At 38.3% G+C, this 26,557-nt stretch overlaps 1 protein-coding gene across 3 annotated transcripts; it reads right to left on the bottom strand.

Moving 5' to 3' along the window:
- Window positions 1-25,877, bottom strand: CPPED1 (calcineurin like phosphoesterase domain containing 1). 3 transcript variants are annotated; one of them, XM_053471452.1, is made up of 4 exons: window positions 25,710-25,877; window positions 21,299-21,517; window positions 10,226-10,648; window positions 1-504 (listed from the first exon to the last, which is right to left on the bottom strand). In XM_053471452.1, exons 1-4 carry the CDS (start codon window positions 25,771-25,773, stop codon window positions 275-277), a joined length of 936 nt encoding a protein of 311 aa, XP_053327427.1. In that variant the 5' UTR covers window positions 25,774-25,877; the 3' UTR covers window positions 1-274. The 3 variants fall into 3 exon arrangements, with proteins under 3 accessions (XP_053327427.1, XP_053327429.1, XP_053327428.1); XM_053471454.1 differs by lacking the exon at window positions 25,710-25,877 and adding an exon at window positions 25,386-25,688; XM_053471453.1 differs by lacking the exon at window positions 1-504 and adding an exon at window positions 8,884-9,129.
- Between the last annotated feature and the right edge of the window lie 680 nt (window positions 25,878-26,557).

Here is a 26,557-nt window from a genome sequence, read left to right as displayed (position 1 = left end):
TTCTGTGGGATAACATTTTAAAAATTTACATGATAGAAAAAAAAGATCATATTTTAGGAGAAATAACTAATCTTTAGTCTTAACATTTTGGATGCATGTTTCTCACAAATAAAATACTTAATCAAAAAATTATACACAGACTGATGATGAAGCTGATCAGACCTGGGTGTAGTAGCACCGTTGATATTGTAGTGTTTTCTATTAAACAAACAAAAAAGACTTTCCACCACAACAATAGTATGTCGATATCAGTGTATGTAACGTGTTGATTACATTATTTCTGATTAATTAAATCCATAAGGTCTTGATCAAGGCCCTTGGAATTTAGTTCATCTAAGCTGTAATATCTGTGAACAACCTTCTCCTCAGTGACAACCACCACGCGAAGACCGTGTTTGTCTTGTCCAAGCTGACATCCAATGGCAGAGGTCACCACCATGTCTAAGTCTTTGTACATGCCTCCAGTGTTCCTATGGTAGTGTCCAGAGAACACTGCTCTGACACCTGCAAGAAAGAAAAGTACACATAAATATTGTAAATAGACAAAACCATTCAAAATACAGATGATTGAACAACTAGATTTACTAAGTAAATTTCACTAAAGAATAACGTTTACACAGAGGAATAATGCCAAAAACTGATTTAGACCTCATCGGTGCTCTTTATTGCGTTACGGAGGCCACATTAACAATGTTAGTAATAATGGCATTCACAAATTATGCATCAACAAAAAAGGGAGACTTAAGGCACGTAACTGTTCCATTGAGTAACAAACTTGAATAGCTGGAACAATGTTTTTTTTCTATAAACAAAATGACTGCTAAAACAGATTCCCTCTATGGTTTAGAAATGTTATTGTATTTAAAGGGTCTTTAAAACAATTACATCCGGCAACGTAACTCACTTGATTGCAGCATTCTCGGGAACTATCCAGGTTTGACCCGGAGTGTCTGGGCCTCTCTCTCCCAGCAGGGGAGCAGCATTTGGCCACACACACTACCCCTCCAACCCAGACCATTCAAGGCTGCCTGGGGCTAGTCCCGACCACTTATATAGTCACTCCACCAGAAGGAGAAGGACTCCAGGAAGTACCCAGCTTTAACTTCACTGTCCAATATGAAGGGCCAACTTCAGTGGGCTTCACCTGAAAGAAAGGCTGAGCTGGCCTACTATTTTTTGGAAATGATTTTTTAGAAATGCTGTCAACTAAGCCGATCAGCTGAGTTTGTAATCCATTGTGAAATTAATGAAGTAAAACGATCAACTTACCTCCAAAGGCTTGGTCACATCAATGTACCTCCATATCTGGGATTTCTAAATCAGAACACAGTCCCTACCCCTCTCATTAGAGTAGCCAGGCCAAGTTATAAATTGCCAGTGAAGGACGATTAGCCATAGAATTAAGCCCTTCCTCAAAAGATTGTGATAACCATATTTTTACCTTTATGCTTCCAAAATGATGAGTTGTGGTTATGTATACTTTAACAGCCAGTCTTTGATGGTTTATTGTTGATAATAAAAGCCATTTTGACATTAAACTATAAATGCAGTTGTTCTAGCTAAAAATGATCATCAGAAACATACGGTATTTTCTGGAGATGTATGCTCTGTAAAGTAAATTGATCACCCACTGTTGATTTATAACAGCAAATGAAAATAAAGACACAATGTGCCAACAAAGCTTTATTCACATCCAATTGTTTTGTCTGGCGCTGGGTTATAAATTGGGCCAATTTCCTATTAGTAAACAGAGGCCGTTTAACCTTCATCCAGTCATTTTCAAAGAGAAACCTTGTTTAAGTCTACAGAAATCTTTACCGTGGCGTTTCCTAATGAAACATTTTGTGTTTGAATTTTGTATACCGGATCTATGATTATGTTACAGCAGCCACGCAGAGCATGAGTTCATCTATAAACATAAATTGTCTTTTAGACTTCTTACATAACATGTAGAAACCATGATCACGGGAGCAAAACATCAAAATTCTGTCTATTTTCAGAAATAACATAGGGCAGATGTTTAAACTCCTTTAGAAGATGAATTGTAAAGCTGTTACTGTATCTATTTAAATACAAAACACACATATATATGTGTGTGTGTGTGTGTATATATATATATATATATATTTATATGTGTGTGTGCACTCATAATAGGTACAGTGCAGCATATTCCTAGATATCATAACTGGTGGGTGATACCATGGGGAACATTCCTTTGTTTCGATGGCAACTAACTTGGTACTAAATTTGGTACTTTGCCCCAAAGTGTCTCTGTCCCTTATATGTGCGTGTGTGTGTGTGTGTGTGTGTGTGTGTGTGTGTATATATGCGTGCGTGTGTATATATTGTATATATTACAAACTTACCAAGTTCTACCTGGAGTCTCTCCAAGACTCTGTATTATTGCCTTTGATCTCAAGGCAGAAGAACTGTGTTTGGTCCCACCACGCCCTGTTCACTTTCCACCTATTATTTGCCCAATGCGCACCTCTTTAAAGTGTAAATGGGGATAGCCCCTGCTCTGTTATCAGAGAGTAACCCCCTTCCTCCTGTAACGAGCAGAAGACAAGGAGCCCCAAACAGCCAGCACTGGGAAGTTGTCAGGTATGAATATACCCCACAGTGTCACTGTTGCTTGAATGCTGGAACTATATATTGGATTAACAAATAACCCTCTTCTATAGGTACTGAAACACAATTAACGAAGAAACAACCACTGTATACAAGGGCTGCATACAAGTACGCGTTAGTAAAATACACGCTTGTGATAGCAGCCATCTTGAGGGTATTCTACATGCCAAACTTTGGAGCAACGTAATACACGGCAAACAAAAAAGCCAGGCTTAACAGTAGAATGAAATTTAAATCAAAGCCCCAATTGCTTTCTTACGAGTGGGACTGATGGTGTCTTTGTACAGGTATTATAATTCTACATCTCATATTCTAAAGGAATTGGCACCTTTATGTCTTCCCATTCAGGATTTAAGACCCTTCATTATGATTAAATTCATTCAGTGAGTGTTATAGCATTATGCATTTTGTTTGAACAGCTACTTGATATAACTGACTTAAGAAAGAATTTCAAGAGGTAAAACAATTACTAAAATACGAAACTGATTGGTTCTACAGCAAATCCTCTGTCAGTTGAATGTGATTCACTGCTTTTCATTTCCTGATAAAGTTTTCTTTATTCTGTACAAGCTGTGAATATCTACCTAGGGTACAAGTTACATCTATAATTCAGTACATTAAACTTCAAAAGTCTTTTTTTTTTCTCCTGGCAGAGCTAGAGCTTTCCAACAAAGTAATTTTAAGAAGAAGAAGGAAAAAAAGAAAAAGTATTAGCAAAACTTTTTCATATTTCTAGGATTAAAGCAGAATTTGGGAAGAAAGAAGAAGCAGCGCCAAATAGAAAACTTGGTATTCTGCCAACTTTACCCTGAAAGAGAATCCAGATAATGAATGGCTTGAATTCCAATGCAGGGCATGATTGAAGTTGTGTAAGCTGGCCTGTCGATAAACAGGTTGCCTTAAGCTTATCTCTATATAAGCCACGGCATTGTAAGGGTATATAGTTTAGTATTCTTGCAATAAATGTTTTAGTAGTCCATCAACAGTTGGACTATGTTCTCATTTATGGTTGGAAACTCCCATCATTGTTTAATATGATCTAGTTATTGTCCTATAGTTGGAAGAACCACAGAAAAGTCATAATATATATATATATCATTTATTTCTTTGTTTCAGGTGAGCGCTCACCTGCACACGATCCTCTGCTATATGGTAATCTAGTTCTAGACAACGAAAAGCTGTTTGGGGATCGGACCACGACAACAAAACTGGCTAAATATTTATGCTGCCAATGGTGTCAGACATCTTTACACAACCAAGGGTTGGTGTAAAATTAGTCAAATATGTCTTTATTCGGGACATTTCAGACTTGAAGACAAAACATTTCATGTATTTTCTAGTTTTCTGTATTACTGAAAGAGAGATTCTGCCCAATACTACTAATGGCAAGGCTGATACGATTACACTTACATACAAATAATAAGAAACACAGAAGATGGGAATACTATTTCTGCATTACTCGAGCTGACATTTCTATATACAGCATTTGTGGAAAAAACACAATTAAAGTTCAATTTATTTGTATTGGAATTCTGTAGTGCCAGCTTCATTAAGTGTCAGTATCCTTTATTAAATATTAAAATGAAGCTGGGTTTCTAATATTGCCTTATTGGCCATAAGCTTTTCATATCTGCATTAAACATTGCATTGATTTATTGTTTTAGAATATTTAAGGCCAGAGCAGGGGGAGGAAATCAATTATTGGAAACTGTTTGTCTATAAAGGATATTACAAGAATAAAATGCTTTCATTTCTATCGTGATGAAATTTAGAAAGTTTTAAACAATAAATCCGTGTTTGTCTGAAATTAACGTTGTTTTGTTAGGGGATTCAAGGGACAGTAAATATGATGACAGGTGTTAGAAAACGACAGTCCTACATGGGTAACATTCTGCTTGTTGCAACACCTTACTTAAACGTGAAAGTAATTATTTAAGCTTTCAAGAGCAGGTAGTCTCTCAGGTGTCGGCTTATAGTCAGTTCAAGAGATATGACCGAAAAGCAGTTGTTTATTATTATTTTAAGACCAACACTCTTGAGGCCCTGTTTTGGTACTAAATGATCTTGCCTTAAGGGGACACTCCAGCCATCACATATACTTTTTCATGTGGATGGTAGCTGAGTGGTCCCTTTAGATTTTTACATGATCCCAGGTGCAAATATCTGCAGATCCAGTTGCCCCTTTCCTCACTTTTTGCTCCATGGCTTGTTGGAGATGTGTTCAGTGGAACATGGTATATGCCCCCACATGGTATATGCAACCGCCAGTCATCTCCAACACTGGCACCCCAAGGGTGCTGGGCAAGCACCAACAGCTCCCCATATTAATTTGAATAGGAGTGCTTTCCTGCCACTGATTGGCTTTTTACAGCCATTGGGTGCCCCAGAAATGGAATCAGTGAGGAGTGTTGTGCTGCAGCTTCTCCTAAGAACTTTTTTTTTTTTCTAACAGGTTTGAACGAACGCATATTAAAGCATTTACACAATGCTTTAATATCACATGTCCTGAGATTACATATCAGTACATGTATATACCCTGCAATTACGCGAACTAGACACGACAAAAATGGATATGCTTGTATTCGCCCAAAGAAAATTACAGAAGAATGTAATTGCCAGTTAATATGAAGTGAGATTAATGCCCACAGTTTTATAAATGTCCAACAAGCTCATATAGGTTTGATGGTCAAGTGTCCACTTACATTTGGTCATATAGTGTATCAAATATCTGGAATAGTGTTCAAATAAAGGTAAAATTTAAATATTGAAAACACTGTTTGAATGATACTAGTGAACCACGATTTTTAAAAATGTATATAAATAGCAAAGAAAATCTGTTTACAAATTGTGTAAATAAAATATATTCTTCCGATTGTGTTACAAAAAAGTCATAGTGACATGAAAAATGTATGTAAAGCCTTGACCCCAGTCATGGCTCTAATGTATCTGGTGAACAGTCCTTTTATCTGTTAAATGAACTGGAGACCCCATGGAGGATGAGAAAATGAAAACACAAGTGACAAGCCACAGAAGGATGGCTTGGAGAGCTAAAAGAGTAAAATGTCTCACTGTCAATAAATAAGTAAGGAATGAGAGAAAATCTCAAAATGAGATTCAGTGTCATCCAAGAGGAAAAGGTCAGGAATGAGATCGTCATAATGATGAACTTTGGTTGCCGAAAGAAAGATACTCGATCTTGCGGAAAATAAGATCAAGGACTGGTAAGGCAAGTCTGTGGGATGGAGAGTTAATAAGGAGGCGCAGGATCAGTGCAAGAGATCATACCTGGAGAAAGAAACTGATCACAGTCCTGAGGAAGTAGTGTAAATAAGTAAATCAGAAGCGTAGCCGATGTAAACATTGCAGATGCGTTTGTAAGCACAATATAATTGGAATAAACATTCAGCAATAGCAGCAGCGATACCAGCTAAAGCATGTAATGCACACTCAATACAACCATGGCCTTCTGCATGGAGCAGCGTGACCTGACACCAAGACGTGCTGTGTTTGCACACTGACATCAGTCAATATGTTTGATATTATTTATTGAATACTTCGTGCAAGAGTTCATTACAAGCCTCTAGAGATTTAGAGGCAATAGCAGTAGCTATAAACTGCAAAAGGGTGACACCACATTTAACTGCCCCTGCCCACAACACCAGAACTGGCGCCACTAGTGCCACTACAAAAATCACCAAAAAAACTTTGACTGTTGGGTGTGTACCAAATTCTTCAAAGATCTTCTCCCCAACAGTAACATAGATGTCATTTTATTCTTTTCACTGAAGGTTTAATCACATTAAAGCACCCAAAAAGTACTTCTAGGTTCTTCAACAACAAACCCTCTTCCTTCGGGTCACCACAATTGAGTGTCCCCAGCAAAAAAAAAAAAAAAAAAAAAGAGACTACATTTTACATGATTAAAGAATTACCTCTGGGAGGGGTACAATGAATGCGGTTTCTAATGCTACACTTAAGTTAATTCAGTAGTAGGTTGAACAGCCTAAAACCACCAATCCGCCCCCCCTTATCCGGTCACCCTAAACGCCTATAGCGTTATAATATAGGGTATTATTCTCTATTCAATTAACTTAGCTTTTAAATGCACCTAAAATATGAGAAATGTGTTTCATTACAGAACAACAGATGTAGCATCTGCAGTTGGCCTTTCATCTAAGCTAAGGATAAATGATAGCACATTAGCAAAACAGTATGCTAAGAAGGACTGAGTTTTATTGTTAGGTACTGCCAACAGATTCTAAATGTACTTTTATAGTTCACAAAAAACAGATATTTTATCTTTGCATCATTAGGCTGATTAAGGAGGGCATGGTAAATTCTCTAAACATAAGTGGTACTAATCATATCAAACTATATAAATTGTGTGGCTTCATTGTGGCAAAATGAGAAAGGGTTTAAATTACATCCATAAATCTGATAAAGCGACATAATAATAAAACTAGGAGAAAAAAAAAATCAAAGCTGCAGTTTTAACAGGATACATTTTGTTTATAAGCGACTGGAGAAAAGGATGAACTTCACGAGAAATATGCCTTCTTATTTTGGTGTGAACCTACTATAAAAAAGGAAGTCAGCTTGATTACTTTATACCTGTTACTTGTGCCTTTATGACTTGTAAATTTTATTTTTATTTCCAAATGCTAATAACTTTAATGGGATGGCTTTTGTTTAAGGCAACATGGACACGAAGGGTTGGAAATTCACACTGACTGATCTGCCTGTGATGAAGAAAACTAGAAATATTATGGTTTCCATACACTCAAGCCATTAGCACATTCTGCCTCTAGCCCTCAAACACTGGTGACTTGGTTTGGACACCTGAAATGTTAGGATATTTAATAAAATAGTGATATTGAATGCAAGCAATATTTGGAGAAACTAGAGGAATGGGGCTGTCCCAGAGGTGCGTGCCGCTGTTTTCCTCTTTTACAGAAGTACTCCAAGAAGCCAGAAAATCGCAGGCAGATTTGCAGAGAAGGTGCAGAAGCACCTGGATAATGCAGCTGATACGGGGAGAAGTGGACAAAGAAAAAAGACAGAAGAGCAAAGAAGAGGCAAGACTAGAAACGGAGCTGTGGAAAAGGAGACAGGGACACGGAAGTGGATGGCGGAGAAGGTAGGAAGTAGAGCCCTGCGTGGGACTGCTTTTTTAATCCCGCTCCCGCTGTTTTTAATCCCGCTCCCGCCCGCTGCCGCAATGTGGGTGTTCCGCTCCCGCCACATTTGTGGCCAATCCCGCCCGCTCCCGCCACATTTGTGGCCAATCACGCCCGCCTCCTTACCTGATTTCCCGCACAGTCCCGCAAGTTGTTCCCTCACAGCATCTCTTCTCTTGCTCTGCCCAGGAACAAGGCAGAGTCACATGAAGTGACGTCACATCACGTGACTCCGCCTTGTTCCTGGGCAGAGCAAGATAGGAGACACTGTTATGGAGCAGCGAGAAGACAGCCTTGCGGGACTGCGCGGGATTACCGGGACCCGTAGGTACAGTGCCTGACTGCCCGCAGCCCCAGCAAGACCGCCCGCAAGTTTTTTGGCGGGTCCCACGGGACCCGCCTCCCAATGCAGTCCTCTAGTAGGAAGACATTGAGAGAGAGTGAGAGAGCGAGTGGGAGTGTAAGTGAGAAACAAGCCCCCAGGCTGAGTTCACTGTGTGGTGGTGCCACGGATCTGAGGTCTGAATAAAAGATGACCTCGGTTATAAAACAAGGTAGTTTTTTCAGATGATTTTTTTTTCCAAAAAAACCCTGTCTTATAATCGAGTAAATACGGTAAAAATTTTGATGTAGTCGAAGGTGATACCTTTTAGTGAACGTAGAAAAACATGTGATGTCACATAATCTTTCAGGACATCAGGGTTTTTTTCTTCAGATGCAATTCCTCTGAGGTCTTGAAAGATTTGAATGTTCAATAAAGACTCCATCTTCTCTCAGGCTAATACGCCTAGATCTATTTTCTTATTTAATTTCATTTAAGAAATTTGTCCGTATTCAAAATATTTTTGGAGTTGTCTTGTGTTTATACAGATGCTTGCATCAGCCAGACATGTCTAAAAAGCTGCACTTCCAACAATTTCTCGATGCAGCTTACAAATGTAATCTATTCCACCTTTCCTGTAACATAATTACCAGTTGACCTAGTTTGCATTTTGAACACACTTCAACTAAGCATATTGAGATTCAAGGAAGCAACAGATCGTAAGGAGAAAAACTTTCATCAAAGAGCCAGAATAATTTTTCTCTGTATTCATTACGTTCAGAAAATTGGAATAAATATTAAACGTTCAAAAGGTTAAGCTCCTTAAACTTCAAAAAGTCAAAACGGGAAAGAAAATTTGAACGTCATGAGATGGATTTCATTATCTACTGTCTGTCTTTTCTCGTCCTCTAAGTATGCAGGAGTTGATGTAAGGAAAAAAAAAAAAGCCAATTTCATAACCAAGGATGTGCTGAAAATTGATTATCGCTGGGCAAGACACTAAAAGAGAAAATAACTGGTGTCACTGCACATCTGCGTATCTGTCCTGCCGTGATAACTTCTTATTTGTACATTATCACAATATTTTCTAGGCATTCGACAAAGGTTTTTTCAAGAGGACGGAGTGAAAAAAAAATACACGGCAGCTGTTTCTAAGGAAACAAGTAAAAATAAAGAGAGTAACCTGCTTTCGCACAAATCTTTTAAATGCACTCTTTTGGTGACCCAATCCTACTTATATAAGCTAATAAATACATTTGGTAAATTGCCTTTCTAACTCAAATGAGAAAAGCAATCATACAGTTATCTATTACCCCAGAATCGTGCTTACAGGCCCATGAAATAGCTAGTGTAGATGATACGTTTGTAATCAATGGCTCTACACAGCCCTTTGTACTTGAGAAGATACCTGTACCAATTAAAAACAATTTTACATAAAGGAAAACATGGACCACAGCGCAGAAAATTGTTGATTTGCTAATGTAGATACTTTGTATTGGTCATCTGTAGGCTAAATTAAACATTCAAATTACTGTATTTGCTCGATTATAAGACAAGGTTTTTTCCAGAGCAAATGCTCTGAAAAATACCCCTTGTCTTATAATCAGGGTCGTCTTATAATCAGACCTCAAATAGGTCTGACTATGAGACTAAGATCCGGATCCCCCGCAGCGATGCAGGGGACCTGGATCCTCCTGTCCCCCCCACCACCCACACTTACCGGCGCTTCTGAGCCCCCGGTGCGTAGTCCGGGCAGTGTGTAGAGCTCTACGCGATTCGCGTAGACAACTTCTGCTGCACCTGGGAGGAGGTGTGCCTAACAGCGGGGGTTGTCTGCATCCATCGCGCAGACCTTCCCCAACTGTCAGAAAGAATTTCCTGCACCGGTGCGGGGAACTCTGATCTCTGACAGCCGGGGAAGGTCACATTAAAACTCTTGAGGGAAACTGTTCCTCTGAGATGGGGAGACAATCAGATACCAGAAATATATTTCTGTAAATCTCATACCAATATACTCATGATAAAATATTTTTTTTTTCTATACCAAAAAAGAACATGTCAATATGAGTTACTTATCAGTATTAAAGCACTGTACCTGCTTTATGAAACATTTCTAACAAGTCCTGCCGCAGCGACTTCTCTATGTTGAAATAGTTGTTATCTTCATCTGGATTTTGGAGGAATAAGGGGATGTGTTGAAATATGACCGCATGCTTACACTTCTGCTGCTTGGCTATGGCAAGCTGAGAAGCAAGCCATCTGTCGTGACTCTCTTTTAGTTCCGGGCATTTCGAAGAATCAAAGAATAATTGGGAATTTAGCACAAGAAATAAAACACCCCCAACCCAGAAAGAAAAGTAGTCATCTCCCCAGTTGTTGCAGTAAGTCTGTATGGTTTCAGGAGTTGGGGCATTTCCTATGTCATGATTTCCACTGACAAACACCAGTGGGATATCTCCGTCAGTCTTCTGGAGAACATTTTTTAGATCTCTTTCCTGATCTTCTTTAAAATCGATACCTGAAAAGTTAGAAACATATATTAGAAAACTGATGTGATCATTAATCAAGCTTGTCTATTTGTCTTACTTTATTCCCCAAGGTAAGAGTTAGTGTGTATGGAACTCTGCAGGAAAGTGGCAGTTGCATCTTACCAACACTTTATTCTGTAATAAAAGGGAAACCTTGAGAAGATTCTCCTGCAGTGAGAGCTGAACTTGTCTTGCATAATGCATAGCTCAATCAATTAGGTACATTTCTTACATCTCAGCTTACAGAGTTAACTTTGCATTACACAAGACCAGTCAAGTTCTTTGTGTTGAAGACACTGTTATGGTTTGTCCTTTATAATGCATATTGAGCTCTTTGGTGTGAACTTACTTAAGTGAATAAAACACTAAGAGAATGGTGGAGACCTCATATGTATTCCCAAAACAGGGTTTCTTTATATATAATATTGATATACACCGATCAGCCATAACATTATGACCACCTGTCTAAAATATTGGTAGGTCCCCCTTTTGCTGCCAAAGCAGCCCTAACCTGTCGAGGCATGGACTCCACTAGACCTCTGAAGGTATGCTCTCGTATCTGGCACCAAGATGTTAGCAGCAGATCCTTTAAGTTGCGAGGTGGGTCTTCCATGGATGCATCCTGGTGCCATGTGTTCTCCAGGTAAGCGATGCACATGCACCTGGCCAGTTATGTGATGTAAAAGAAATGTGATTCATCAGACCAGGCCACCTTCTTCCATTGCTTTGTGGTCCAGTTCTTATGCTCACATGCCCATTGCAGGGACTTTCAGCAGTAGACAGGGGTCAGCATGGGCACCCAGCTACGCAGCCCCATATGCAACAAACTGTGATGCACTGTCTCTTTAACTTTTTCAGCAATTTTAGCTTCAGTAGCTCGTCTGTTTTGACCACACGGGCCAGCCTTAACCCCAATATGCATCAATGAGCCTTGGCCCGACCATGACAATGTAGCCGGTTCCCCGATTTTCCTTCCTTGGACCACTTTTGATAGGTACTGACCACTGCAGACAGGAACACCCCACAAGAACTGCAGTTTTGGAGATGCTCTGACCCAGTCATCTAGCCATCACAATTTAGCCCTTGTCAAAGTCGCTCAACACCTTACGCTTGCCCATTTTTCCTGCTTCTAACGCATCAACCTTGAGGACAAAATGTTCACTTGCTGCCTAATACATACCACCCACTGACAGGTGCCATGATAACAAGATTATCAGTCTTATTCACTTCACCTGCCAATGGTCATAAAGTTATGGCCGATCAGTGTATCTTCCATATGAGCATAGTCTTTTTATGAGTAAGACTTTTTTGAGGCTAGCCCTTTTGTTATACTGGAACTCTAATCTGTCTAGCAGGTGTGCAGACAGTACTAATGGTTCAATCCTAGCTGAACCTAGCTGGGATTGAATCCATACCAAGTGCTTTCTGTGCATGCATGCGCATATACCCTGCACGGTATGATTGCAAGTTAAGGAAACAAGCATAGTTCTTTGATGAAATGTTTGGTTACAGAGAAAAGGAGACAAATCACTTGGTAGAACTCGGTGCAAACAGGTAGGACAGGAAATCACAGGACATAAATGATACTGCAACTAGGAAAACACAGCTCAAATCCCAGGGCTTATTTCCACAGTTAAACAATGTCTCAAGATGAGCCATCTTTCTAATCTCTGAAATACACCAGTGTCCATTTAGCTTCCTTTTTGTGAAGATTATTGGTTCACCTTTCACTGCGAAAATAACCTCAATGTTTCATTTCAGCACATCTTCAAACCAAACTCAGAACATGCTCCTCAAAAAAAGTATTGCTTCATCCATCACTCCCACAATCGTTTCCCATGAATACAGTATTTAAAAAAGAAAAACACGCCAAGAGAAAGAAAGAAAAAGAAATTTGTCAGTTGCAGAAAATGTTAAAAATCCAGAGGTTTTGTGAAGTATCTATGCATAGGATGCATAGTACTGCGTACATTTTATGCGTTACATACAAGAACATAGAGGGCTGCATTTAAAGCTAGAGATAAATCACAAGTAACTAAATAGCAAGCATCACATATTTCCCAATGAAAAACAAAATGAGCTAAAATTAAGAGCATTTATCTCAGTTAGTAAATAAAAGCCAATATACAGTATTGCTTTAACGCTGTGCTTCTCATTGTAATCTATGCAAATAATGTTATTGTGACAGAATGTATATCTGACATTATGTCTGCCCATTATGTTTTAGACTTTACGGCTGATACAGGCAGAGAATCCAGAGACGTCTACATTTCTAGGTACTGAAAATGCCCTGACATCATCAATCCTTATGTACCGGCAATCCCCCTGTACATCACGGAATATATAATGGAGACTTAGCTATGGCCACGACAGTTAAAGGATATTCAGCGCTGTCAAAATGGAATGATTTGTACAAAGTGACATTTCTAAGGGTCTAGCCTATACTTTCTGCATTGTCTTTGAAATATCTAATTGTCCCGGCAGCTATATTTCTGCATCTATTCTTGTTCTTAAAATGTCATGGTATCAGCATGTTTATGTACAAGTATCTTCAATAGCTACCACTGGTCCTGAAGGTATATGAAGATCCCCATGGCCAACACAGAATTTTACATTCAGTAGGAATAGCCTTTATAAAAACATATAAAAGTTATGTATTGTTAAAGTAGAGAAAACCAAAGTAATTATGGAAAAGGGGCATATCTCTGCTATGTTAATCTACACGACAATGCTTTTTGCAGGATTTATTACGGTAAATAGTATGAAATTATTATTTTAGTCAGATTAAGGGATACAATTTAAAGTAAAAACGCCCCATTACATACATTCTATTTTATTTATAAGGATAATAAGATGTGTTCCGATCACAGTATATCACTATGATTGGGGAAATTAAAGCAATTTCTACAATGATCTTTGGTGTAGTGTGTATATTGCTTTTTGTGCCTTTGTTGTGTTTTTGGGGGGCATTGTTAGGTTAGTACTTAGGAGGCATTTTACTTCAGCTGAAGTAGGTGTGTAATTTATCATAGAAACAAACGTGAAAATGTATTTATTGTTACTCATTTATTACTATAGACATCAAACACATTTTATCTGTAAGTTAGACTATGAGATGCCCTGGTTAACTGTATATGTAATAAAAAAACTGTGTGTGAGCAATAACTTAAGTAGAGCAATAGGAAGGCTAAATGATTCAGATCCAAATGTTGCTTAATTGATTTAATAAATAATATAATCTTGGTGGTTTTTAATCAACCGAACAGTAGTATGTAGGCTTCGTGAAAGGACAGATCCACTTTACGAATGAAGACAACTGGGGCATAAGCTAAATCAAAGATGACTCCAATAACTGTAAACATCTTACTCATTAAATTAAGTTAAAACAGGTTGATATTTGTGTAGTCTCAAAGAGTGTGTTTTCACAAATGTATTGTAATAATGCTGGTTAGACATCCGGTATCTAATCAGGAACCTAATATTGGCTTCCTAAAAAGAATAGGACATCTGAAGTGATCCGAGCTACAAAAACATTTATATTTCTTCGACAAAGATTATTGTCTAAATTGTAAGCTCTTTTGAGCAGGGCCTTCCTGACCTTTTGTTAATGTATGTCCATATTGTTATATGAAGTACTACATGTCTTGTTTACCCGTTGTACAAAGTGGCAGAATATGATAGCGCTATGTAAGTCAATAAATATTAACCTCCATATATCTTTTAAAACATTCTACAAGAATATTGTAAGTCAGACCATCGTCCAACGTATTCATGCAATAACTAAAAGGAAGAATAAGCCAAGAAACGGATGTGAGCATTTGGCTTTGTAGATAACTTTAAAGCCCCTCGGAGAGCAGACGTTCTTTGAACATCATGCGAGTTCCGTGATAAGCCAGGCAGAAAGGGAAGTCTTAGCCAATATGATAAATTGGAATGGCGCTTTTACAGTGCCTTTGGTTTACAGCATATAGGGGATTTCCCAAAATCAGATCTGTGCACTGCATTTATATTGTGTTTATAGTGCATTTTAATATAGAAACAATGTATTATGCTATTTTGTTTCTTTTGTTATACATACATTTTTTATTTATAGAAGTTATTTTTTAATAAAAACAAAAAAAGACTAGCTATATGTTCTCTTTATGGTCTCTTGCCTTTCTTTGGGAGAAAAGACCCTGCAATGCTTTGAGCATAGTAACCACTCGAACCCACCATCTTGAAATTCAAACAGGGGAAGAAGGCCTTAGTGGAGTCAATCTTTATCCATGCACCTTAGACTTACTGAAGGCATTTTTTAAAGATTTTAAGAATAAATATAGCCCAAATAATATTTTCTTCAACTAAGAGTCTAGTCCCCAAAACTGCATTTCAATTTTAATGCATGTTAGAGTTTTTTTCTCATACACCGTAATACATTTCGCTGTGGGTAAATTAGAGTATGCATTCTTTACTTGTTAAAGTTAGCAAATACGATGTCTGTATCAATAAACCCCTCTCCTGGCTGCCTCTACTAAAACCAAGAAGCATTAGTAAGTAAACTTCTTGCACATGCTCAATAGCCTTCCCACTTAAGTCCATTAAGCAGTGGGCCATTCCATGTATGCTGGCAAAACATTAGCAGTTTTAATAGAAGCTCAGTTTCCATTGACTACGGGAGTTCTACTGAGCATGTGCAAAAAGCATACCATGGTATGCCACCACATTAGCAAACGAGGCTGCTGGGGGATGAGTCAGAAGAAATAAAGAATGCCGACACCTATATGCATGCATATATAATGCATATAAAATAATTCCACCAGAATATTGACCAAGCAAACTGGCTTCTTACTCTAGAAACCCAACCATTCAATAGCAGGTGTATATCTTCCCATTTATAACCTCTGTCTTGTAGAGTTAACACTATGCGTTTTGTTCATTTTTATTCTGACCCCTTCCATGATTAAGGAAATGGTCCCCCATGTGGTTGCCTTCACCGCATAGTCTCATGTATGTCGTGTTATGCATTGATACACCTGCATTTCAATCCAGACGCTACATTTTGAGTATAAATCCTTGAGCCCCCAGCACTTACTTGTTAATGCAATGAGCTTCTGTCCCATACTGCGGGTGTGCTTATTAAGATTCGGTCTCATCCTTGTCTTACAAGTTCTTTTGCTGCAAAGTACCCAGAGGATGAACCTCTGGAGAAAAGGGGCTGTTGTCAGTGACGAGCTAGGTAGATAACCTCTCACTCAGGGTCCAATCTGTGAATCACTTCACATGTATTCCCGAGTGGCGCTTAATCTTTAATAGATACACAGTTGTTAAAAAATACATTCTTCTGAGTCAACAGACATGGGTACTTGGAAGTTTTTTCAACCTGATTAACTATGTAACTACGATTTTGCAAAAACTGTATTTTAATCTCCCCCCTACTTAGCATACATAGTAGTGTGATTTCAGAAGTCTGTTGTTCAATAAAAATATAATGAGCATAAATTTGGGAAAGAAAGCACATTTTGCATATGAATTGTGAGAAATTTGTGCTTGAAATGTAAGAAAAACTCAAACAAGGAAAGCCTTCATTTAAAAAAAAAAAAAAAGGATAAATTGTTTTCTACCACAAGCAAAGGATTCAAAAACATCACTACACAAAGTATGTAGTCTGCAACGCTTATTTTTATTCTAAATCAAGTCATCGGAATCTCACTGTATTCTGTTTTGATGTATTTAGAATTCAAGACTTTTCTTAAATTTAGTTTCAATCCAGCTTCATACACAAGTTCAGTCTGAGCACAGAATGCTTGATTCTAGAAACAAGGTGTGTTCCTCAAGGGGCATCATAGTAAAAATATATACCGTATTGGCTCGGATACAGGCCGCCCCCGTATATAGGCCGCACCCTAAAAGTTTGGTGCTTTTTTAAAGAAAATGTTTTTTTCTTTAAAAAAGCACCAAAAAAACATGCTGCCACCTCTGTCCCCCCCCCCGAGATATGCTGCCACTGCCTTCCCTCCCCGAGATACGTTACCACTGTCCTCCCTCCCCGAGATATGCTACCACTGTCCTCCCTCCCCGAGATACGCTACCACTGTCCTCCCTCCCCGAGATACGCTGCCACTGTCCTCCCTCCCCGAGATACGCTGCCACTGTCCTCCACTGGATGTGCCGGCACCGGAAGTTGTATACGCGTATTGCGTAGATGTCCCCCGCTGCCTGCCCGGCGCCCGGGACTGCATGTCCCGGGCGTCGGGCGCTAGACCCCGAATATAGGCCGCACCCCCACTTTAAAGACTTAAAGTGGGGGAAAAAAGTGCGGCCTATATTCGAGCCAATACGGTATATACATATTATACCATTGGTTTGATTTTTTTTCTTTAACAGAGAATTCCCCAGTTGCATAACTCTACCTGGATTCTCGGCACTGGAGTAGTATGTTTTAATATACATGATAAAATATATAAAAAGTTTTCTCATGCATTTGTTTTTACAGACAAATATATGGTCTTTTTTATATTAATCTTGTCTTTGAGGTCTCATCAGCCATTATAAACACCTTCAATAATTAATTTCACAGGTAATAAATGAATACTGTATGTTAGCATTGTTTGTTACAAAAAAAAACATTTTTGTTAATTTGCTAAATAAAAGGTGCCATTTGATGTAGTTTGCTGAATTTAACAAACAACTATCACATAAAACTGCTGTAACATTTTTCTATAGCTAAATTATAGGCTACCCCAATATTTTAGTGCCATCACTGGCTATGCTGAAGATAACACAAGATCAAGGACAGAATAGGGTTATGGTTTTTTACAGCAGAAAAAGAATATCTGCTGTTGAATTCTGCGTACAGATTCCTGACAATCCTGACCAAATGGGTTTCTTCAGTGACCTCTGATGTCAAGAGGGAGCTAGTAAATAAATATTCAAGTCGTATTTCACTAGATATGCTATTAATTCTCAGAAAGGGCCAGGGGAGCAAAATTAATATTTTCTATTATCTTTTGTCCATGCAGTTCAAGTATAGAAGCCAATGATTCATAGTGGGCTATCCAGGACATCAGAAAGAATTCATGTAGCCCAGCATCTTTTCTCGTTTGCATCAGATATTTGTTAACCTCAAAAGTCTAATTCAGCATAAAACTTTCTGAAATAAAGGCACTAATTGTTTTTTTTAGTATGAAGTATTGAGTTTAATTTGCACCACTGTAACTAAGCTGATCAAGACACCAAACTTCATATCATGGCAAGATTCCCGGAAGCTCTAAAAGTATTCTTTCTGAAAACTACTACGGGTAGTTTTGATCAGATATGAAGAGTCTACACGAGAGATTAACGGCTATTAAGTAATCACAATGTCTATACTTTCATATTAACCTCCTTGAGTTTAACTACGGCTCAGCATTTAGAGGTTTAACATTTAAACAATCACTTCAAGAAAGGTTGTGAACTCTGTGCTAATGAGCTAGGTAATATTTAGAAACTCTGAAGGCTTGTGATAGCACAGCATACGGCAAAGTGCTGTTAGTCTGGTGCAGAAAAAAATGAGAACATCTAATAACGTCTGTGCTTAAACTTTTTAAAAGGTGTTGGGGCAACGTTCCTTTCCTTTTATTAAAAAAAAAAATCAGATCCCAAAGTATGTATTTTGTCTGGTTTATATAAACGCTTACTCTTCCTTCAAAGTCTCCACTGTCTTCACGGACCCTGAAACCAAAAGTCCACCACAATCCAGCGCCCTTCTGCACCATTTACTAGTTTGAATGTTTATTATTTTCTGTTTTCACTTTCTGTTGCAGAAGTGTGATCATCCTTTAAAGATAATGTTACACCAACTCTGCATTATAAACATCATTCCAAACCCACACCCTCTCCAGAAAAAAAGTAAATGTCTAATTATTTGGGAACAAATAATTATCATCTGACACAAAACTAGATGCATATAGGTTTTTGCTAAACTGAAAAAGATTTTTAAATATTTATCAGTCCCTGGAGGAAATTAAGTGTCAAATTTATTTAACCACTAGTATGTTGATTTACATAAACACAGCTATATGGCCATTCGATTATGACCACCTGCCTAATATTGTGAAAAAATGTGATTCATCAGACCAGACAACCTTCTTCCATTGCTCCGTGGTCCAGTTCTTGTGCTCACGTGTCCATTGTAGGCACTTTCAGCAGAGGACAGGGGTCAGCACAGGTACCATGACTGGTTGGCACCTACGCAGCCCCAACTGTGATGCACTGCATCTGGTTGTATCAGAACCAGCATTAACTTTTGCAGAAATTTGAGCTACAGTAGATCGTCTGTTGGATTTGACTACATGGGCCAGCCTTCACCCCCTATGTGCATCAATGAGCCTTGGCCGCCTATGACCCTCTTGATGGTTCACTGCTGTTCCTTCCTTGGACCACTGCAGACTGGGAGCTGCAGTTTTGGAGATGCTCTGACCCGGTCCAAAAATCCAATCCAAAATAACACATTTCAAATAAGTTATGAATTGATTTGCATTTTACTCAGTGAAAAGTATTAAAGTACTAAAGTATTTCATCCCCTATCAATCAGCAAGATGTCTGACTCCCAGGTGTCTTTTCTACAGGTAACGAGTTGAGATTAGGAGTACTCTATTCAAGGGAGTGCTCCTAATCTCAGTTTGTTACCTGTAGAAAAGACTCCTGTCTACAGAAGCAATCAATCAGATTCCAAACTCTCCACCATGGCCAAGACCAAAGAGCTGTCCGATGATGTCAGGCACAAGATTGTAGGCCTACACAAAGCTGGAATGGGCTACAAGACCATCGCCAAGCAGCTTGGTAAGAAGGTTACAACAGTTGGTGCGATTATTTTCAAATAAAAAAAACACAAAATAACTGTCAATCTCCCTCGTTCTGGGGCTCCATTCAAGGTCTCACCCAGTTGAGTTTTAATGAACATGAGAACGGCGAGGAATCAGCCCAGAACTACACGGGAGGATCTTGTCAATGAGCTCAAGGCAGCTGAGACCAAAGTCACCAAGAAAACAACTGGTAACACACAAAGCTGTGAAGGACTGAAATCCTGCAGCGCCCACAAGGTCCCCCTGCTCAAGAAAGCACAGCCCGTCTGAAGTTTGCCAATGTTGCCCATTCTGTGAGTGTGCATTGCCTACCCCTTTGTGATTGACCTGTTACTCTTAGACACTCCCACTTCACAATAATAGAACGTATAGTGGACCAGGGAAGATCTAACAGGGCAGAAATATCATGAACTAAACTGTGGCAAAAGTGGTGTCTATTGTCTATGGAGATGGCAGCCTATATATACTTAGCAATGGGTGTGGCTAAACGACAAACTCAATTATCAGAAGGGGTGTCCTAATACTTTTGGCCATGTCGTGTATACATGATTATCTTTTATTTATAACGAGCCAAAATAATTTACGTAGCTCTTCTTACAACTGTATATATCTATATGTATCATCTATATGAAAGACAAAGAGAAAAAGAACCACAGAGTAAAAACACATCCCAATGTTATAACATTGTAAATTTGGTATCTAGCAATATATATTTACTCTGCGTACAGGTCATAAGACTATGAAAACATTCTGGTGTTAACATAGAATACTAACTCAACAATTTTATCTCTCTACCGCATTCTCTGAAGCAGAACAATTAACAATGCATAATGGATTCATAGATTAACCTCTCAGCACTTAGAACCCTACCGAGGGGATGAATCATAAAAGGTCCACCAACATCTGTTCCATATGTAGGTCGTTTACTCCTCAGCCTTCAAATCCCTTATTACGTACAGCATGAGGTTAATAAATGCTTTTAAAAAAATCTGAACTGTATTTTGTACCCCTGAGGAATGATTAAGGGGTTTCGGTATACAGGGGACTCGGAAAAATCTACACCGACTTTCCAAAGTTATTGGATGTCCTGTTATAGCATTCTGAACATCTGTATAACAAGTACATTAAACGCTCACTGGTTATCAGCTTGTGTGCACACTTGCTTATTCAAGCTGGCATTTCATAATACAGTACGTTACATTTTCTGTTTTCAATTTTCCTTTTTATCAGTTCCACTTCCTCGCACATTAATGTTATGCTGAATTAAATTGCCAGTATTATGGCTATAATGAAACATACTTCATAAACGTTCCTATAAGTAGTGATATAATATCCTCATTAATTTGTCCAAACACTATTTTACATAATTTCATTTCAGGTTACCACTAAACTATAAGTCACAAAACGTATTTGTAAACAGATATCCTAAAGTAGGTCCATCACTTATTAATCCTGAAATGAGAATTTAGCATAACTAAATTAATTTTATAAAACCACCTGGAGCTTATGGTTTATGCCATTTGGTTCGATTGCTCTGGAGATGTTTAGTGTAAAAGCTTTCATCAGGGAGGAGAAGTGAGGCGATTTTCTCTCATCTCATGTTCTACCCATTTCAAAGCACTAATGCGACTCTGGAGTATAATACATTTTTAAAATTGAATATTTTGGCTATGGGTGGATCAACAATATTGTTTTTATGATATAACATCATTTGAAGCTCTTACTAACAAGTACTTTCTTTTACAGGGTAATGCTGAGCCACTCACCTATCAGCGTTCTTCCATTGTCAAATATTGTTGAAAGTTGTTTAATTCTTACCTGGCATTGAGTGAACGAGGTCACCACACAACACAAAGAACTTTGGTTTGGGGTTTAGCTTATTAATGGCTTGCACTGCTTCCTCGGTTAATCTGATCTCCTGGTCCCATTCATCTCCTCCAAGATCACAGTCACCAAGAGCCCAGGATTTCATGAGGCCAAACTGTGGGTCTGCTCCTTGTATGAAGTAGAACGGGCCTTTCCATTCTGATTCTTCATCTTGGAAAAAATAATATAAGACGTTAAGAAAGCCTGTTGGGTATCCATAATCCATGCATTTTGGTAAATAAGCGCCTTTCAAATATCTCAACATTTTCAATTCTATTAAGCTTTCAAGTGTAAAAAGGCAAATTATTGTTATTCTACTTTTTTGACAAGGAACTTCCAGCACAAATTTTTTTTGGTAAAGAAAGAAATGATTGACCTTTCCGCTAAACAAAGTGAAACAATTCCTGGGGCATTAAACAAAGGCGAGTGTCTTTTTTTTCTGCCTAGAAAATAACCCTTTCTATGGCAGAGGGTCAGCAACAACAATCCAACCCACTGCAAAACCCTCTGGCAAGGTAAAGATTACAGCATTCTAGGAAAACATGTTAGTGTTTGGTGAAAGTTCTCATTATGGGTTTATTAGAAAGTAATTGCATTTATATTTTATGCGTAGGAGCAAAAATTGTCTTAGATTGCAGAAAGCGAGCTTGCTATGGGATGTCGTAATGTTCCCTAATGAGCTTCTAAACTCATAACGAGGCAATGTAATTTTTATTTAACTCGGTGGTTTCCATAGGGAAAGGAAAACATTGATGCGCGCAGTACAGGCCCTTGAAATTGCAATAAGGGTACTGCCATTTTTGAGAACAGCACAGTAGACGCCTGCTTTTTGTTCCAGAGTTTTCTTTACTTCTACACTCTATAAACTGTCTCAATAGTAAACATTCTTGTAGTGCTCAGTGAATGTACAATTTCAAGTCAGACCTGTTATTTGTTACATACTACTTGTTATGTCCTGTCTACCCATTGTACAGCGCTACGGAATTTGATGGCGCTATATAAAACAATAAATAATACTAATAATAATTTGTGTACGTGATTGCAAGCTGAGTGCCAGAACCTAATGTAGGCCCTCTCCTTATTTAAGGGACAGTTGTAGCATACCATACAGATATACAAATGAACAATGTATTTTAAGTGCACCTCTGTGGTCCTGCTTTCGTGCCACTTGTAGCAACCAATCAGTGGCAGGAAATGCTTTGTATTAAAGCAATGGCAGAGCTTCCTGCACAAGCATGTAGTGGTCTTGTTGGACCCCCTGGAACTCATACAAAACCCAGTGATGGATGGTGTGGAGTATACTGCATTGACATCGGCTGGCAGGAGACACTTTCACCTGAACACATCTCCTGCAAGCCTAGGAGCTGGGAATAAGGAAAGAAGCGAATGCATGAGGTGGGGGGGTTTCTGCACTAGCCCTCCGGGCATTTCCAATGGAAACTAAAAAAAAAATTACTCTGTTGGGTGGGTTTAAGTGGTGAACCTATCAGTTAGATACTGTTATACATATACATCATTGTTTACATAAAGAAAAACAGCTACATTGACCAGAAACAAAAGCAGTATACAAGGGCCATAAAATTATATGGTCTTGGATAACAGACATATGCTGTAGATCTACCAACCTTGGGAGTATCTGACAGTATGAAATATTGAAGAAAGATCAGTGTGTTGCATTCTGGTGAAGTGTGGCTGGTGAAGACTGTATAGAGGGCTTGTCCTCAGGGGGATACAGGTAAAGGGAGCGGAGGGAGGATTTCTGGCAGAAAATGTAATGAATTATACATACTCCACCTCCTTCCACAGTCAGGCTGTATATATATATATATATATATATATATATATATATATATATATATACTGTACAACTGCCCATCCAAGTGATAGCAGCTAAATCATATGGCTGCCACATTAGTTAGTTCTGTTTCTGTGTTTTGAACTACCCTATACTTCAGTGAGTTCATGTTTCATTTTAGCAGTTAATCAATTAAATGAAAGCTGCCAGAACAAACACACCAAACTAGAAGAGACACAGTATATTTGTTAGTCAATATGCTTGACCTTTAGTGAAAATACCCACATTTCTATGCTTTTAATAGAAAAGAGCATACAATATAATGCAGCAAAATATTGGAAATATATAAGATGCAGAACACATTGAAGTTTATCACAATTTTATGACAAATTATGACAATCTGCAGAAAAATAACATCTACCAACAGCAAAAGGGAGTATGGGAAATGCAAGCTGGTATCACAAGTGCTCTGGGTCATCTGTCACTCGATCAAAAAGCTAACTCAGTGAGCACTCTCATGTGGGCATGGTTAGCCTGATAGAGATTTTACTTCTGTAATGACACAAGTGAGTTAACATTTTAAGACTTTTCCAGCAGTTATTCCCTATAGGATAAGCTCTTTAAGCACTGTCCATCCTCCGCTGAGTTAGTTTAATCCTTTTTGTATGTATTTATTTCCCTCTGGGGTTCTCTCAAAACAAGTTGTGACAGAGACTTGCTCATTATGCACAGAAAGACATCAACCATATCTAACTCATGACTCAAATGAAGAATGGAATGTATGCCTAGAGTTGTTGGTTTCCTCATACAATGGAAATTTGTTTTGCATTTCAGTTCTTGGCTGAGTTGGATATTTTCCCTTTTTTTTTTAAAGAGGCTCAGGAGGAGTTAAGGGGGTAATAAAGAGATAGACACTAGATAAGGGGTGAGTGATGGTAAACAGGGTGCAAAAGGTTAACCATTGGTCGTCATCATCACTATCCCACTTCCAGGGTCCCAGTGGATCTCTCTTGCTGTAAAAAAGTAATAAGACATTCCAAAAACCAGACAAAACCTGGTTGGAAAAACAACATGAGCACTTTATTCGGGAAAAGTAGTTTTTTTTTATCTGGTATTCTCAAAGGGGGACAATAAAGCAAACAATTATAGATTCAAATCAGACGAAACCAATTAACAAGGGGTATGCAGGAAATTAAAAGCGAGAGGCTGGTTAATGCAGACTCCTGGGCATAGGGTAAGGTAGCCAACAGGAGAACAACCAATAAGAGGGGTGCCTACTTGCTTCATGTTGTTTGGTGGGAAAAGGCAACCAATGACAGGTGTACCTAGTTTCAATGTTATTTTATGGTGATCTGCAGAGGCAGTCCGGCTTAGTCGTTGTTGTATGTGATGCCGACCCCTAGGACATACTTTTCCCTAAGGAAAAAGCACTAATCACAGGGGATCACAGGGAGAACACATTTTGGGGGGGAAGCAGCACACGACAGATGTGTTATTAGAAACAAGGTCCACCCAACAACTATAACACCATGCAAGGGTCCACTGTAGAAGAGATCTTTGACTTGGTAGCACAAATCACAGATCCATTTTCCCCTTCACCGACACACTTTTCTTCTTCATGGGATCATTACTTATATTGATGACATACTCCTGATGACATAACTTATAGATACATTCACACAAGTATGCTATTGATGAATTAAAAAATACAAAAATCTTTTTTTATTTCCAAGAGCTGGTGCAGTAATGTGTGGATTTTCACATATTGTGTGACAAATTATCACTTTGTAAATAAAGATAGTAATAAGATTATACCAGGTAGGTTCAAGTAACAAAACTAGCTTAAACTAGAATTGTTTTAATGTATGATGCCATACATATCAACAGGTAATTAACAGGCGACTCAAAAGACTTATGTCAGATGTAACTTACGCTGCTGTTGCGCTAGTAAATCAAAAATAACTTATTGCCAATAACAATGATAAAGGTAAAGGCTTGTTACATATAATCAGTTATCAGGGGTTTGTGGCTGGTGATAAAGGAATGAGTGTAAATTAGTTTCTTAGTATTTTAATGTATTATTTACCAATACCGTGTGTATATATATATATATATATATATATATATATATATTGCACAACACATAATATTATGCAGGGCTGAACAGGTAATTTATTTAGAATTTGTTTATAAATAAAATGCTAATATTTTATTATTTCAGCATTAAAAGCACAGACACTTTACCTTTACTGTGTGGGACTGCTATTAACGGGCTGGATTTAGATCTGACAGACTTGCTATGAACAGAGTTTGTGTCAGTGATCCGGATTTAGAATAATAATGGCAAATTTAAGCCTTGCATGTAGTATTTGATGGTCCGGATTGGGTATTGTAATGCTATGCTAAATCCTAATAACGGTCTGGAATTAGGGTTGTTGTGTTTTATGATTAGGTATACAAGGTGTATAGCCAAATCTTCCAGCACATATGCACTATTTGGATCTTGGATGACAGAAGTAAGAAAGTCACTTTCAGCAGACGATTAAAGAAACAGTGTAATCTCTCTACCTTCACGGAATGAGGTAAATGTCCTGCCTCTGGCTCTCAAAAACACTTCACGTTCTTCCGACATTGCGGGTTTGGCAACCGAAAGCCCTACGAGCCCACAGTAAACTATAGGAAGCCCGCTACTAAACGCGTCTACCCGCTATGCATGCCAGCGCCAACGGTTACCCCACTTCCGGTTTACATCGTCAGGCGATTAGCGTTGCCTGACAATCTATTCCTACCGTAGGGAAAAAGACGATCGATGTTTGTGGTTTCGATTATTTAGTCTTATTAAAGTCCACACGAGTGTTCTGCTGGTCTGTGTTGGGACAGGGCGTAATTAGATGACATTTGGCTCCGCTGATATACGGATTATTTGTAATCACACCCGCACTTGATGTAACTACATTATTTATTGCGATCTCTAGGAAGATATATATATTATATATATATATATATATATATATATATATATATATATATATGTATATACTTCTGTTATATTAATTGCAATATTACAAACACATTTGTCCAATCCACTATAAACTAGGGTGACCAGAGGTCCCTGTCCCATCTCACCAGTGAAGGTCTTTTAAGTGGCTTTCCTGATCCCAAATTTAAATTGTCTGAATAGTTCTAAAGCGTGAGTAATGATTTTAATGCGAGAACTAACATAGCGTCATGTAAATACTCCACATCTGTACTGGCCATAGCCGTTCCTATTGCCAATATAATAATATACACAGAGCAGATGTCTTATTAAAGTGCCTCTCATAAAAACAGAATTTGAGGCATATTTATGAACCCATGTAGTCTGCCCCTTTTTTCCTGAAGGACTCAAACCCCATTAGTTCTTAGTCTGGATGCTT

This window comes from Spea bombifrons, chromosome 7, assembly GCF_027358695.1.
Source record: "Spea bombifrons isolate aSpeBom1 chromosome 7, aSpeBom1.2.pri, whole genome shotgun sequence".
Classification (NCBI taxonomy): domain Eukaryota; kingdom Metazoa; phylum Chordata; class Amphibia; order Anura; family Pelobatidae; genus Spea; species Spea bombifrons.
The sequence above is the reverse complement of the archived record's forward strand: the minus strand, read 5'-3'. Positions and strand labels throughout refer to the sequence as shown.

What these genes read in the sequence shown, in the direction of transcription:
- CPPED1 (XM_053471452.1), bottom strand. Translation starts at nt 25,773, where the DNA reads ATGTCGGAAGAACGTGAAGTGTTTTTGAGAGCCAGAGGCAGGACATTT. An exon ending in CCTCGTTCACTCAATGCCAG is followed by an intron (nt 10,649 to 21,298) that starts GTAAGAATTAAA and finishes CTAACTTTTCAG; the next exon opens with GTATCGATTTTAAAGAAGAT. An exon ending in AGAAATGTTTCATAAAGCAG is followed by an intron (nt 505 to 10,225) that starts GTACAGTGCTTT and finishes TCTTTCTTGCAG; the next exon opens with GTGTCAGAGCAGTGTTCTCT.